Source organism: Mobula hypostoma, chromosome 7 (assembly GCF_963921235.1).
Source record: "Mobula hypostoma chromosome 7, sMobHyp1.1, whole genome shotgun sequence".
Classification (NCBI taxonomy): domain Eukaryota; kingdom Metazoa; phylum Chordata; class Chondrichthyes; order Myliobatiformes; family Myliobatidae; genus Mobula; species Mobula hypostoma.
The window spans coordinates 35,799,566-35,814,509 of NC_086103.1; the positions used below are offsets into that span (position 1 = coordinate 35,799,566).

The 14,944-nt window shown below is 41.0% G+C and overlaps 1 protein-coding gene across 3 annotated transcripts in view; it reads left to right on the plus strand.

Moving 5' to 3' along the window:
* Window positions 1-14,944, plus strand: part of fnip1 (folliculin interacting protein 1) — a 96,845-nt gene that overhangs the window by 41,822 nt on the left and 40,079 nt on the right. For 2 of the 3 annotated variants that reach the window (XM_063053263.1, XM_063053264.1), the window contains exon 7: window positions 2,524-2,613. The exons of the other annotated variant lie outside the window; for it this stretch is intronic. In XM_063053263.1, coding sequence (XP_062909333.1) covers window positions 2,524-2,613 — 90 coding nt within the window. The remainder of the gene's footprint in view (window positions 1-2,523; window positions 2,614-14,944) is intronic. 3 annotated transcript variants of the gene reach the window in all.

A 14,944-nucleotide genomic window follows, 5' to 3' on the forward strand; every position in this document is an offset into this window, starting at 1 on the left:
CTTTTTTTGTGCCTTTACAAGGTGTGGAGCGAGAGAGAGAGAGACTGTGTGGTGCATCACTCCTCACACAGACATTTCGCAGTATTTTTCCCTTTTTTATTTTATGAGGTCGAGTTGGATGGAAAGCGTACTCAGAAGCGGACCCAGCTGGGTTTGAACCCGGGAACCTTCGTTCCAGAGTCCGATGCTGATGTCATTGCGCCACCAGCCGGCCCACGACCTTTCACCTTCCTGAGCACCTTCTCCTTAGTAACAGCAACTGCACTCACTTCTGCCTCCCCCCCACCCCACCCCCCCTTCCCACTCTCGAATTTCTGGCATACTTTCAGTGTCTTCCATGGTGAAGACATACAAAACCTTAAGTTCCTCTGTCAATTCTTTGTCCCCCATTGCTATCTCCAGCGTCATTTTCCAGTGGTCTGATATCCACTCTCACCTCTCTTTTGCTCTTTATATATTTGAAAAAAAACTTAATTTGAAAAAAAAGGATGTGCAGTGAAAAGTATACTGACTGGTTACATTATGTGGGCTCTTGAATGGAAAAGCCAACAAAAAGTAGTGGATATAGCCTAATCCACACGGATAATGCCTTCCCCACCACTGACCACATCTATAGGCAGTGGTGGTATTGGAAAACAGCATCCATCTTCAAGGAATCCCCACCATTCAGGCCATGTTCTCTTCTTGCTGCTGCCATCAGGAAGTAGGTACAGGAGCCTCAAGACCAATACCACCAGGTTTGGAAGCAGTTGTTATCCCTCAACCATCAAGGTCTTGAAGCAGAAGGGATATCTTCACTCACTTTCACTCTCTCCAAACACTGAACTGTTCCTATTACCTCACCTTCAAGGACTCTTTATCGCATGTTCTCCATGTTTGTTGTTTATTATTATATTTGCACAGTTTGTTGGTTTTGCACATTGGTTATTTATGTTTTGTGTGTGCATTTTTTTCATTGATTCTTTGTATCAACTGTGAATGCCTGAAACTTTGATAATAAATGTACTTTGATAATAAATTTACTTTGAACTTGGAAATGAAGATTTTCTAAACTTGAGTTGGCAGCTATGAGATAAGATCCCCCCCCTTTTTTTAAAAAATAAAATCAAGAATACTTTTTGCAAAGTACCTTTCCCACTGACAATATCCTACCTGACTTCTAAATACTAAATGGTTATACTGTAAGTGTAAGTTCATCTATTTTTATTTATGCTGCTAAGTGCACAGTCTTGGATGTTTAAATTTCAGCAGTCCCCTACCTGCAAATGGGACCTGAGCTGCTACTGTTCTGATTTGGGGTTCTCATTAAATGATATACTTTGAAGACTTGATGTTTTTCCCTTGGCCAATCCTACAAAGGTATACCTTACCTCAGCTGCTTTTAGTGATTAACTTAAGCACTGCGCGGGACTCCGCACGTTAATATGCAGCACAATATACTGAAGTAGTAATTTACTGTGAACATTACAAAATATTAGCTTTAAATTTTGCAGCCATACCTTTCCTCCCTCGGCAATTGAGATTGTGGTAGGTACATTCTCTGTATTTTTCTGTCTGGCACAATGAGTAATTTACTGATGTCAGCAAAGGCTGAATGTCTTTCATTCTTCTGCCTCAATTTGCACATTGGCATTGCCAAGATTAAGGAAATTAAAGTATACAAGATTGCAGCTGTTAACTGGTATCATTGATGTATGGTATTCACGTTAATGTTGCTGTAAGATTTTTTAGATTGTAGATTTAGTACCATTGACTCAACATATATTAAAGGAAATAGTTGACTAAAAACTGTAGTGATAACTTGCACAGTTTCTCTTATTAATCCAGTGACTATATTCATTTTGCTGTTTATTATCGGCATAGTATTGAAAAAATATTAAAAGTATTGATCTTTTAAAAAATTGCCTTCATGCAATCTTTTAACTAGGTGAAGAGATTTTGTGTCTCATTTTTGTTTTCCATTGATACTGTAGTGACAGCCTCAAAAGTCAGGTTGGGGCAGTGGCTGTTTTTGTATTTCAGATTCATCACAAAGTTTTTGTTCACAAGTTATTAATGTATCATCCCTATCCCAGATAATATATGTGCCCTGTATCAATTGAACCAACTTTTAAAGCAATCATTGATGTATATTCCCGCTCTTTCCCCCCCCCCCACAGTATTTACTTTTGGTCCATGTGACAGAAATTCACAGAAAAAAAAACTTAACTCATTTATTGTCAGTTTTGTTGGTTTCATTTCTTGAAAGATTTTTTTTTGGTCAGCAATGTGCACAAATCACTTGTTTTCGGCTTTTTTGACTATCGAACGGTAAAGGGAAGTGTCTGTTAGTATTTGTGTATGTACATGTAAAATAAGTTTTTGCCCAGAATTAATTCTAAGCTTCAATTTTATGAAAATTCTGGCTTTCTGGTTTCAAAAGGAAGTCCTTGTTGTTATCTAACTTCTGTCTGATGGCTTTACTAATCCCATACTTCTGTCTTGTGTTTTTTTTTCTATTTTTGTTACCCTTTTGCTCCATAGGTTTTTCGCAGCTTTGCAGCCCTAGGCGGGCACCAGGTGTTTCTGAGCCAGCACCGCTCCGCCTGATCCGGAGCGCTTCTTTCTTTGCAGGTTTGCATAGTGTTTCTGGGTTCTGGACTCTGTGTGTCAATGTGCATTGGCTGAGCATGAACTTGTAGCTGTGGAAATGAGGTTCATAATTGTTTTGTAAAATAACAAAACTACACTGTTTGGTTCAAGTTCCCAAAAAAAGGGCTTTTGATCATCCATTAATTATTCCTGTAAGATGGTAGCATTTTATGTATTGCTAACTCTTAAGATGCCAAGATGCACGTGCTTGTATGAGAGAAGAAAAACAAGTGTGTGTTTACTTTTCGTTTGGTTACTTTGCATGCCTGCTTGTGCTCTTGGCCTCCCTTTCACACACAAGGATGTGATCTTGTGAATGCAATGTCAGTCTTTCTGCTTCTTTGATAAATACTCTACAGTTTCTATTTTTTATGCATTTTTGTAATTTCTATCAATATAAGCATTGGCAACCTAAAATACACTTTAGAGTAATCTTAATCTCTGCTGACTATCTGCTCTTGATTCTTCTTGTCCTTAAATGTGTGCTGGATGTACTTTTAGAATATATTGGTTGACCCAACCAATCTAATATTTCTTTTTGATAATACCTTTCCATTCTCCCTATCTTATCAAATTTTCAGTTCATTTTCTATTTTTTCCCTCAGGCACTCAAATTCTGTTGTGGAAGTATCAAAGCTGTTTGCCACAACCATTTCTTGTGATAAGTTCCACATTCTAACTATCTATAATATACAAATGTGTCATCCTCCTTTTCTAGTAGTTATTTTTAATAATTGTCTTGGTTTTGTATTCTTCCACATGGAAACATTTTCTTGTATACTGTGACTAATCCTTCTTTTCCTAAACAAGCCCTTTGCCCATCCTTTTGGTGGGTTGATGACTTGTGGTCTACTGGTTAGTGCTGTTGCCTAGCAGTTCCGTGGACCCAAGTTAGATTCTGACTGTAGGTGAAATCTTTGTGAAATTTGGACTCTGAGCTGAGTGGGTCCTCTGGTTTCCTAGCACATTGCTAAAGACCTGGTGGTTGGTAGAATAATTGGCAAAATAATTGTCCCTAATGTAGAATCAGAGAAGAAGGCATTAATGGGGATGCAAGAGGGAAAATGGAACAGTGCATTTGAGGTGAACCAAAGGACCCATTTCTGTGTTGTATGATTCTGTAACTTTTGTATTTCCCAGTACAGCAAAACTCCAATAATCTGACCTACCAGAGTACTAAGAGTTGCGGCACTGTTGGAGTTTGGCCATAGTGGTAACTATTTTGGTGCTGTGCTTGCATATATCTCTCCACTCATTCTTCAATTCTACAATGAAATGTCAATAATGCAGCATGGTCAAGACTTTGGTTTTGCAGAACTGGCATATTTTCTGCACTACTGGATGTTATTGATACACATTTAATTAGCGACACGAGAGTAGCTGTTAATGTACACTTTACAGTGTCGGCAACCCAGGTTTAATTCCCACCACTGTCTGTAAGTAATTTGTCTGTTCTCCCTGTGATTACATGGGTCACCCTTGGGTGCTCCTGATACCCCCCCCCCCCACATTCCGAAGATCTATGGGTAAGTAGGTTACTTGGTCACATAAGTGTAATTGGGTGGTGTGGCTTGTTATCACGCTGTATCTCTAAATAAAAGAACAAATAAAATCATAAAAACCTTTTAATTAACAATTGGATGCTGCGCATTAACATAAATATTCCAGTGGACCTGGGAGGTTTAAAGGGAACATCCCAGCAATTTTCAAGGGAGCGCAAGAAATGGCACTTAATGAACCAGGTGCTAAACTTTAGAGATTTCCAAATGGCCAGATAGCAGATTATTGGAGTTTTACTGTACTATGTACATTTTAAAGTACAGACAAAGAATTATACACAGTAGAGCTGATATGGTTGGTATCATACTTCTGAATTCTGTGCACCTTATTTACCTGTTCTCAAATGTTATAATGTTATGAAAGTTTCTTTAGGGTGACAGGTACTTTCTGACTGTTGCTAATAATTAGTAGCATGCTAGCTTGCATGCTTTCCATTTGAGAAGCAACCTTCACCTAGCAATTGTTGAACAAAGGTTTCCCGCATCTTCTCCTTGGAAAATATTTGCCTTTAACACTTGGTTAGGTGAATTTCAAGTCAAAGAGCTGAAATTTTACTCCACTAAGTTTTTGTGTGGCCTCTGATCTGGGCCAACATTTACGTGCCAGGCGGCACCTAATTAATTAGCTTGTTTATTTTGGCTTTTTTCTTAAAGATGTGCTGGGTGTGTTCCGGCCACCGCTGCACCCCTACATGCTTCACGGCAATGTATCAGTCTGCAGCCCGGATGTTGGGGGCCACTGGTTTACTGCTTCTCTATTGCACTACCAGTGTCATGAATCCTTGAAATTGTATTCCAAGGTCCTTCGGTTCTCAATACTTCCAGGTGTCCTACCATTCAAAGTTTATGACTTAGCCTTATTAGTCCTTCCAAATTACATTATCTCACATTTTCCTTTATTCTGTTGGATATGTTGCACAGTAACGTATGCTACAATGTTTTTACCCAGAATAGTTGGAAGTAGCTTTGTTGAGCAATTGGGGAACTTCAGGTTGCCAGAAAGATGGATATTTGCCTCTCCCGAGAATACAACCAAAGTTTACCCAGCCTCTCTTTTATAGCATGTGCCCTGCCCTCTAATCCAGGCAGCATCGTGGTAAACCTCTTTTGCACCCTCTCCAAAGCCTCAACATCCTTCCCACAGTGGGGTTTCTAGAATTGTATGCAATACTCCAGATGCGACCTAGAGTTTCCTAAGAATGCAATATAACTTCCTGCCTGGAATAAATATTCCTTCTTAACCACCCTGTCAACCTGTGTAGCCATCTTCAGGGAGCTATGAATTTGGACCCCAAGATCTTTCTGCTCATCAACACTGTTAAGGGTCTTTTAGTTAATTGCTTTTAGTATTCCATTAATTTATATTCAATTCTTAAGAATCAATTTTGCATGATATTACTAAATCAGATTGCAAGTCACAGAACTCATCATTCCTAATACGCCCAAGTAATTTTGAAGATTATGCAGTTAGTCTGTAGTGTAGTTGTCTCTTTCTATGTGGCAGTCTGATAATAGGCTTAATAACTGATCCCTTTTGTTTTTGAGATACTTTCTTTCTGGATAATTTGGCTTCCCAAACATACACTAGAGTTTTTGTAAGATTAAAACTTTTATCGACATGTTGTTTTGCTTTATCTAATTGGTTTGTGTTTCCTTTTGCTGTTGCAAGGCTTTTACATGCTTATCTTTTTCTCCAACTATCTTGTTTCAAAGAAACTGATTATAACAAGTTTGTTTGCTTTGGTTCTTTGTTTCTGAAGGTTCCAATGGAACCCTTTTGGATTTGGAAGGGAACTTTTGTGACAGATTAAGAATGACTTGTTCATAATGACTTTCTGTCCTTTATTATTTTTTCTTCTTTTATCACTGGGTTCATATTTATAGTTCTGCACATCTAGGTTAACTGTCATAAGTGGGCTTGTGGCTCTCAATTTGTCATTGTATAAAACTTAATAGCATCTGGTAGCATGAAATTTTTCATTAATAACATGCATTTGACCATTCACTTAGCAACTTGAAGCTGTATAAAACATATATCAAATAATTTGTAAGGTCTTACAATCTATCCAAGAGAAAGGAAACAACTAATAAATAAATTAGAGGTTTTACTGAGATGCAGTAAAGTTGATTTGCCAAACCAGGCCTATTTCATTATCTACCTGGGAGAAAAAAATCCACGTGCTCATAGGAATCTTTGAGTGAGTTAAGGCTTATGGAAGCATTCTTAATACCTTTAACTAGTAACAGTAAATCTTGGCGGGCTTGGAACCTGGGTAAGTTTTGCCTGGATTGCAGGTTGTGCTCTCTTGAATCCTGAATATCAGCTGAATTCATGTGCAAATACCACAACTAGAACTTGTATTGAACAGCTAGAGATATGCTGAAACATTGATTCTGTAGCTGTGAAGTAACTTTGCGACCCTACTGTGGATCTCGAACCTCAAAGGTAATGATGGTTTGCTGTACGTATTTTGTGCAACTTTGAAATACCAGTTGATAGGAGACCGGACCCACCATTGCCCATTAGGTTGTGCATTGGACAATTAAGGGACAACAGAATGTGAAGGCACAGTTTAACAGGCAATATAGTGCAGGAGTTACCTGTGTAATTACTGCACAAGTTGTTACATAAAATGTTTGAATAACATCTTGGTTTCCATTCACATCTATTTATCTTGTACCCTTCAAGCCCATTCGGTCAGATGTTTTTTTTAAATTTAAAAATGGCTTCCTAGAGTAAAGTGGAATTAAAAACAATTGCCTTCTTTAAAGCAGAAAGTCAGCCAGAAGGATTGGAGTTATTGTTGCAACACACATCAAAGTTGCTGGTGAACGCAGCAGGCCAGGCAGCATCTGTAGGAAGAGGTGCAGTCGATGTTTCAGGCCGAGACCCTTCTGAAACGTCGACTGCACCTCTTCCTACAGATGCTGCCTGGCCTGCTGCGTTCACCAGCAACTTTGATGTGTGTTGCTTGAATTTCCAGCATCTGCAGAATTCCTGTTGTTGGAGTTATTGTTGTGCTGTTATGCACACATAGCTCCTTGCAGACGCTGGTGAGGTGAGGGCCTCCCTCAGTCAGAGTTGACCATGAATTTTCTAGCTGTTTGGATATGCAAGCCTGGGCAGTATAATATGGAGAGCAAGCTGTTGGTCACGTAGCAAGCTCCCCCTCTCCACGCACTTGATAAACCCAAAGGAACGGCAGAGACTGATACAGTTTGGTATCAGTGGTGTTGCAGGAGTTGCCAATCTGCATTGAACTCAATGTAGGACTGCCTTAGGGACTCCAGCTCCAGATTTTTTCCTCTGGATTTACTCCCGAAGCCTTCCCCATGAGTAGGTATAGCCCCAAGGCAGTGGAGGTTTGAGGTGAGAATTTTCCTTCTAGATGAGCTGCCAACCACAGCTGATGAGCCTTATCTGCTCGAAGCAACTGGTTTTAAGGCACCAGTAATCCACCTTTGCCCCTTCTCCTGTCAGTAGAAACGGTTCTGCCAGATTTAGCAACTAAGCTGCATGTAAAGGCCAGGAGCTGGACTTGGTTGTCAGTGGCTATTTGAGGCATATGCATTTGAGGAGCATTCAATAGGTAGTGGGAGCTTGTCCCTGTTACCACCCCGGCTATAACAACCTTGAAGACACTAAATATAGATTGTGTTTCGACATAGTGAAGAGAGGCTGGAGTTTGATACTGTTGTTTGTAGCAAGATGTAAAAGTCCAGAAGGTTGTATAAAAGTTTAAATGTCTAGAATGTCACAAATCTACTGAGAGAGAACACCAATTTGGTTTTGGGATGGATAATAAGCTACAATTGTATTGTATGTTGAAGTAGGCTAATGTTACCCTTTATTTTGCACATGGGGAACTGACATCTGTACTGAGGAAACTAGGAGTTGTGCTGTTGGGATCTGAGACACCCCTCTCCTCCACTGTCCTTGTAGCTTTACTTTTTGTCTCAATTTCTGTTATAATGAAGGCTCTGAAACATTAACATTATTTCCCCTCCCACAGATGCGGCCAGAACTGCTAAGTCAACATGGGACGTAGGACATGGAGACCCTTTGGCCCACAATGTTGTGCCACCATTTTAGCCAACCTCAAGACCAATCTAACCTTTCTCTCCCACGTAGCCCTCCATTTTTATTCTTTCACCAGTGTGCCTATCTAAGAGCCTCTTAAATGTCCCCAATGTATCTCTGTGCCACTTACCACACCCCCTCCCCCACGGTGCATTCCCACTCTCTCTGATTTTTTTTTAAACATCCCCTTGGTACATTCCTCCGATCACCTTGAAAGTATGCCCTCTTACCTGTCAAGTTTCCTCTCATCTTTCTTCACTCCAGAGAAACAGCCCTGGGTTGCTCAACCTTTTCTCATAAGACATATTCAATCTTGGCAGCACCCTGGTAAATTTCCTCTGCACCCTCTTGTATATCTTCCCTATGATAAGGTGACCTGAACTGAACAGAGTCCCAGAGCAGATGCCCGTGGAACACAAATAGTCACAAACCTCCAGGTAGAATACACTCCATCTACTACCACCCTCTGCCTTCTATGGGTAAGCCAATTCTGAATCCACGCCACCACGTTTCCCTGGATCCCATGCCACATGACTTTCTAACTGAGCCTACCATGAGGAATTTTGTGGAACAGTTTACTAAAAACAATATAAAACACATCCACCGCTGTACCTTCATCAATTTGATGTCATTCCCTTGAAGAATTTGTTCGGGTTCGTGAGCCACATCCAGCCCCTCACAAAGCCATACTGACTATCCCTAATCAGGCTATGCCTCTCCGAATGCTCATAAATCCTGTCTCAAGAATCCCCCCAGTAGTTTTCCCACCACTGATATAAGACTCACTGCCTGTAATTTCCAAGATTATCCCTATTACTTTCTAGAACAAAATGAAAAGTTGCCATCCTCTGACCTTGGAGTGTTTCCATAATTATCTCTTTGGAAAAACTCATCCTTGCACTTATCCTTGCAACTTCACTAAATCTTACACCTGCCCCTCCATTTCCTCACTCATTACTATTGAAGGTTTTAAACGGCCCTTCCAGGTGAGGCAGATCCTTCACATTTGAATCCAGTGGTATTATTTATTGCATCCAATGTAGCTTCCTCTACATCAGTGAGGCCCAACGCAGATTAGGAGATTGTTTTGTTGAACTCTGCTGTGACCACTGTAACAGCCAGGATTTCCTGGTGGCCAGCCACTTTCAATCTACTTCCCATTCCCACACCACCATGTCTGTCCACGGCCTTCTCTACTGCCAAATTGAGGCTGGATACAGATTAGAGGAACAACTTAATGTTTCAGCTTGGTAATCTCCAACATGACAGCATAAATATCTATTTCTCTAACTTCTAGTAATCTTTTTTCCTGTGTTTCCCCCATTGCATACATTCCTCCTTCCAATTCCCCTCCTCACCTCCTTCAGTTTATTCCATGGTCTATTGTTCTGCCTTTATCAGATTACATCTTCTTCAGCCCTTTGTATTTTCCAGCTGTCATCTTCTGACTTTTTGCAATATCCCCATTTCCCCCTCCTCCACCTGCCTGTCTTCACCCCCCCACCCCCAGATTCACCTCACAGTAAATTTATGACGTGTGTACTTTGATAATTTACTTAGATCTTTTAACCTATCATTCACCAGCTTTTGCTCCACCCTTCCCCCACATTTATATACTGGCTCTCTCCCGTATTTCTTTCTAGTGCTGATAAAATGTCTCAGCAGAAGACATTTCCCTCCATGGATACTGCATGATCCACTGAGTTCCACCAGCATTTTGTGTGTCCCTCAGAATCCCTTCCAGTAACTTAGCCACCATTGATGTTGGTCTCACCGGCCTGTAGTCCTCAACTAACAGTACAACTTCAGCAACCCTACAGTCTTCAGAAACTTCACCTGTGACTAAAGATGTAACAAATCACCTCTGCAAAGGCATTTGCAACTTTTTCCTTAGCTTTCCACAAGTCTATTAGGATGCAGTCGTCAAACCCTGGGGATTTATTCACCTAGTGCACTCTTAAGGCTGCTAGTACTTCTTTCCTGGTACTGCTGTGGTTGAAGACATCATCAGTAATTTTCTTCAGTTCCTTAGCAACAGTGAGAAGATGTAAATCAGTATATATTTGGTTGGAGAGATGTATAGTAATATGAGAAATGAGTAACAGAATGTGGCAGGAAGGGATAGCAGGTTCAAATATCAGTGCCAATGAGTATGTTTCCTTACGATTATCATAGCCAGGAGAGGTAGTGAGAATAAGCTCCCACAGTCTATTTAGTGCTCCCAATGACATGCGTCTCAAATTGCCTCTGACAACCAAGTCTGGCTGCTGGCCTTCAGATGTAGTTTAGCTTCTAAGCCTGACAGAATTATTTCTTCTGACAGGGGAAGGGCAGGTTACTGGTCCCTTAAAACCAGTTGCTTTGGGCAGGTGGGACTTGACAGTCAAGGTTGGTAACTCGTCTAGGAGAAGGAAGACTCTGATCTCAAACCTCCACTGGCTTGTGGCCATAATCACTCATGAGGAAAGCTTTGGAAGTAAACACTAAGGGAAATTCAGAACTGGAGTCCCCAAGATGGTTTTATGTTGACTTCAACACTAATTGAAAACTCCTGCGATGATGCTGGTGCTGAACTATCAATATCTGCTGTTCCTTTGGATTCACAGCTGCGTGGAGATGGGGAGCCTGCTGCATATGCAACAGCTTGGTCACCATATCATACTGTCCTGGCTTGCGTATCACGTAGATAGCTAGGATGCAACATGTAAGGTCTGCCTCAAACAAGGCAAGAGGTTACAAAAGTAATCAAAGGACAAACCAGAAGTCTCTACCCAAATGCATGTAATATTTAGTGCAAAATAATTACATTACTAATCAAATGCTCAACTACACTAATCCCTTCTGCCTACACAATGTCTAGATCCTTACATTTCCTACACTTCCATGTGCCTATCTAAGAGACTCTTGAATGCACCCCCTGGCAGTGCATTCCAGGTACCCCACTCTGTTATTAAAAACAAGCTTGTCTCACACATCTCATTTGAACTTGCTCCCTCTCGCCTTCACTGCATGTCCTTTGGTATGAGACACTCCAACTCTGGGAGAAAGACGCTAGCACACTACTCTACTTGTGCCTCTCCCAATCATATAGGAGGGGTGATTGATAAGTTCGTGGCCTAAGGTCGAAGGAGTCAATTTTAGAAAACTTAGCACATTTATTTTTCAACATAGGACCCTCCGACATTTACACACTTAGTCCAGCGGTCATGGAGCATACAGATCTTGGACCTCCAGAAAGTGTCCACAGGTGGGTGATTGATAAGTTCGTGGCCGAAGGTAGGAGGAGATGACTTGTACAGCTCTCGTTACATGCACGTGCAGTTCAACTCTTTGAGTGATTATGCAGAAAGTTTGAAGTTAATAGCTCATCTTCTATGTTAGGCCATGAACTTATCAATCACCCCTGATGAGTTATTAACTTCAAGCTTTCTGCCTAATCACTTAAGAGTTGAACTGCATGTGCACGTAACGAGAGCTGTATAACTCATCTCCTTATGCCTTAGGCCACGAACTTACCAATCACCCCTGCTGTGGACACTTTCTGGAGGTCCAAGATCTGTATGCTCCATGACCACTGGACTAAGTGTGTAAATGTAGGAGAGGACTTTGTTGAAAAATGAATGTGCTAGGTTTTCTAAAATTGACTCCTTAGGCCATGAGTTTATCAACCACCCCTCATAAACCTCTGAGATTTCCCTTTGGTCTCCACTGCTCCAGAGAAAAACAGCCCAAGTCTGTGCAACCTCTGCTTGTCGTACATCCAGGCACCGTCTTCATAAACCTCTCCGCATCTTCTTCAAAGCCTCCATTGCCTTCCATTAACTGAATGCAATACTACAGATGCCTCCGAACTAGTTTTATAACAGTACAACGTGACTTCCCGACTTTTGAACTCTTTTCCTTGTCTAATAAGGCCTTTACCAACCTTTCAGTGAGCCACGGACTTACCACAAGATCCCACTGCACATCAGTTTTGCTATTCAGTGTATAATCCCTTGACATTTGCCCTCTCAAAGTTCAACACTTCACAGTTAGCCATTTCTCCAACCATATCTGCTATCGATCTGCATCCAGCTATGTACTTTGGCAGTCTTCTACACTATCCACAACACCACGGTCTTCATTTTGTCTGCAAGCTTACAAACCCACCCATCTATACAGAGAGAGAGAGAGAGACGTCACCTCCTCAAGACTCTCTAGTTATTACTAGGACATAAAGCCTTGCTGACGGTCCCTATTTAGGCTATGATTTCCCAAATACTCATAAATCCTATCCTTAAGATTCTTCAGTATCTTCCCTCCCATTAGCATGGACTGACCTGTCTATAGCTTCCAGGATTATTCTTATTTCCCTTTTTGAATAATGGAACAACACTGCCTACTCACCAAACCTCTGGGATCTTGCCTGTGGCTTCAGAGGACATTAAAATATTGGCGAAGGTTCCTACAACAGCTCTATCAGACTCTGGTTAGACTACACTTTGAGTATTGTGTTCATTTCTGGTTGCCTCATTATAGGAAGGATGTAGAAGCTTTAGAGGGAGACTGCAGAGGAAATTTATCAGGATGCTGTTTGGATTAGAGAACATGTTTTATGGGGAGAGATTAAGCGAACAGGGATGAGAGGAGACTTGACAGAAGTGTATAAGATGGTAAGAAGCATTGATCCAGTTGACAGCCAGCACCTTTCTCCCAGAGTGGCAATGGCTAATACGAGAGGTGCTTGGAGTAAAGTAAGTGGGTGGGGTAGTGATAGCGTTTTTTTTACATAGGTGGTGGTGAGTACATATTATGCACTACCGGGATAATGTAGAGATTTGGATAGGCACGTGGATGAAAGAAAACTGGAGGATTAGGTGGGAGGGAAGGCTAGACTAACATTGGAATAGGTTAAAAGCTTGCCAAAACAACTTGGGCCGAAAGGCCTATTCTATGTTTAATCTTATCTCTTCCCTATCTTAATTATCTGTGGTATATTCCATCAGGCCCTGGGGACTTAATATTCTTTGAGGCTCAATGTTAATTGTGGAGGAGTGGTGATAGTGAAGGATAACTTGTTTACAAAATCTGAATGCGAAAGCAGTTTAACTGGGAAATAACTAAGTTGAGAAGTCATTTGTGGGAGTTGTGTAGAGCGTTTTTAACAGTAACAATGTGATATGGCAGTGTATAGAGTAAGAAATAATGGATACTTGTCAGAAATGTATGAAAATATTCATGGAGTTTTATTCTATACATAGCAAGAAAAATCTGATATGGAAGAACAGACTGAATGGAAATAAGTGCTTTGGGAATCGTCTCTTAGAACAGCATATTTTGAAGCCAACCAAAGAACAGATATTTTATAAAGAGATTGGATTAATTAGTGATCTCCTCTTGAGGAACCCCTAGCTAGCAGTGACTATAATTTAATTGATTTTCACATTAAGTTTGAGAGAAAAGAATGGGTCCCACTAGATTATTTTGAGCTTGGATAAGGACAGCTGAGAGACTGGTGTAGGGGGCAGGGCTTCAGATTTTTGGATAATTGGGATCTCTTCTGGGGAAATTATGACCTGTTCAAAAAGGACAGGTTACACCTGAACCCGAAGGGGACTAATATCCTGGAGGGAAAGTTTAATAGAGCTGTTAGGGAGGGTTTAAACTAATTTGGCAGGGGGATGGGAACCGGAATGATAGAGCAGAGGAAGGGGAAAACAGAAATAAATCTAAGATAGTGAGCAGTAAAGATGTCAGGAAAGACAGGCAGGTGATGGGGCAAATGTGTAGCCATTGGGATGAGTTGAAGTGCAATAAAGTTGCAGTGAAATCAAAGCAAAAAGTATCAAATACTGGTCTTAAGGTGTTGTACCTAAATGCGCGCAGCATAAGGAATAAGGTGGATGATCTTGTTGTACAGCTACAGATTGGCAGGTATGATATTGTGGCCATCACTGAGACCTGGCTAAAGGATGCATGTCTCTGGGAGCTGAACGTCCAAGGATACACGGTGTATCGGAAGGATAGGAAGATAGGCAGAGGGGGAGGCGTGGCTTTATTGGTAAGAAATTATATTAAATTGTTAGAAAGAGGTGATATAGGATCGGAAGGTGCAGAATCTTTATGGGTTGAGCTAAGGAATAGCAGGGGTAAAAAGACCCTGATGGCAGTTATTTATAGGCCTCCAAACAGCTGCAGGGATGTGGACTACAAATTACAACTGGAAATAGAAAAGGCTTCTCAGAAGGGCAGTGTTATGATAATTGTGGGTGATTTTAACATGCGAGTAGATTGTAAAAATCAGGTCGGCACTGGATCTCGAGAGAATTTGTAGAATGTCTGCAAGATAGCTTTTTAGAACAGCTTGTTGTTGAGCCCACTAGGGGATCGGCTGTACTGGATTGGGTATTGTGTAATGAACCGGAGGTGATTGGAGAGATTGAGGTGAAGGAACCCTTAGGAGGCAGTGATCATAACATGATTGAGTTCACTGTGAAATTAGAAAAAGAGAAGCCGAAATCTGATGTGTCGGTGTTTCAGTGGAGTAAAGGAAATTACAGTGGCATGAGAGAGAAACTGGCCAAAGTTGACTGGAAAGAGACACTGGCGGGAAAGACGGCAGAGCAGCAGTGGCTGGAGTTTATGCGAGAAATGAGGAATGTGCAAGACAGGTATATTCCAAAAAAGAAGAAAT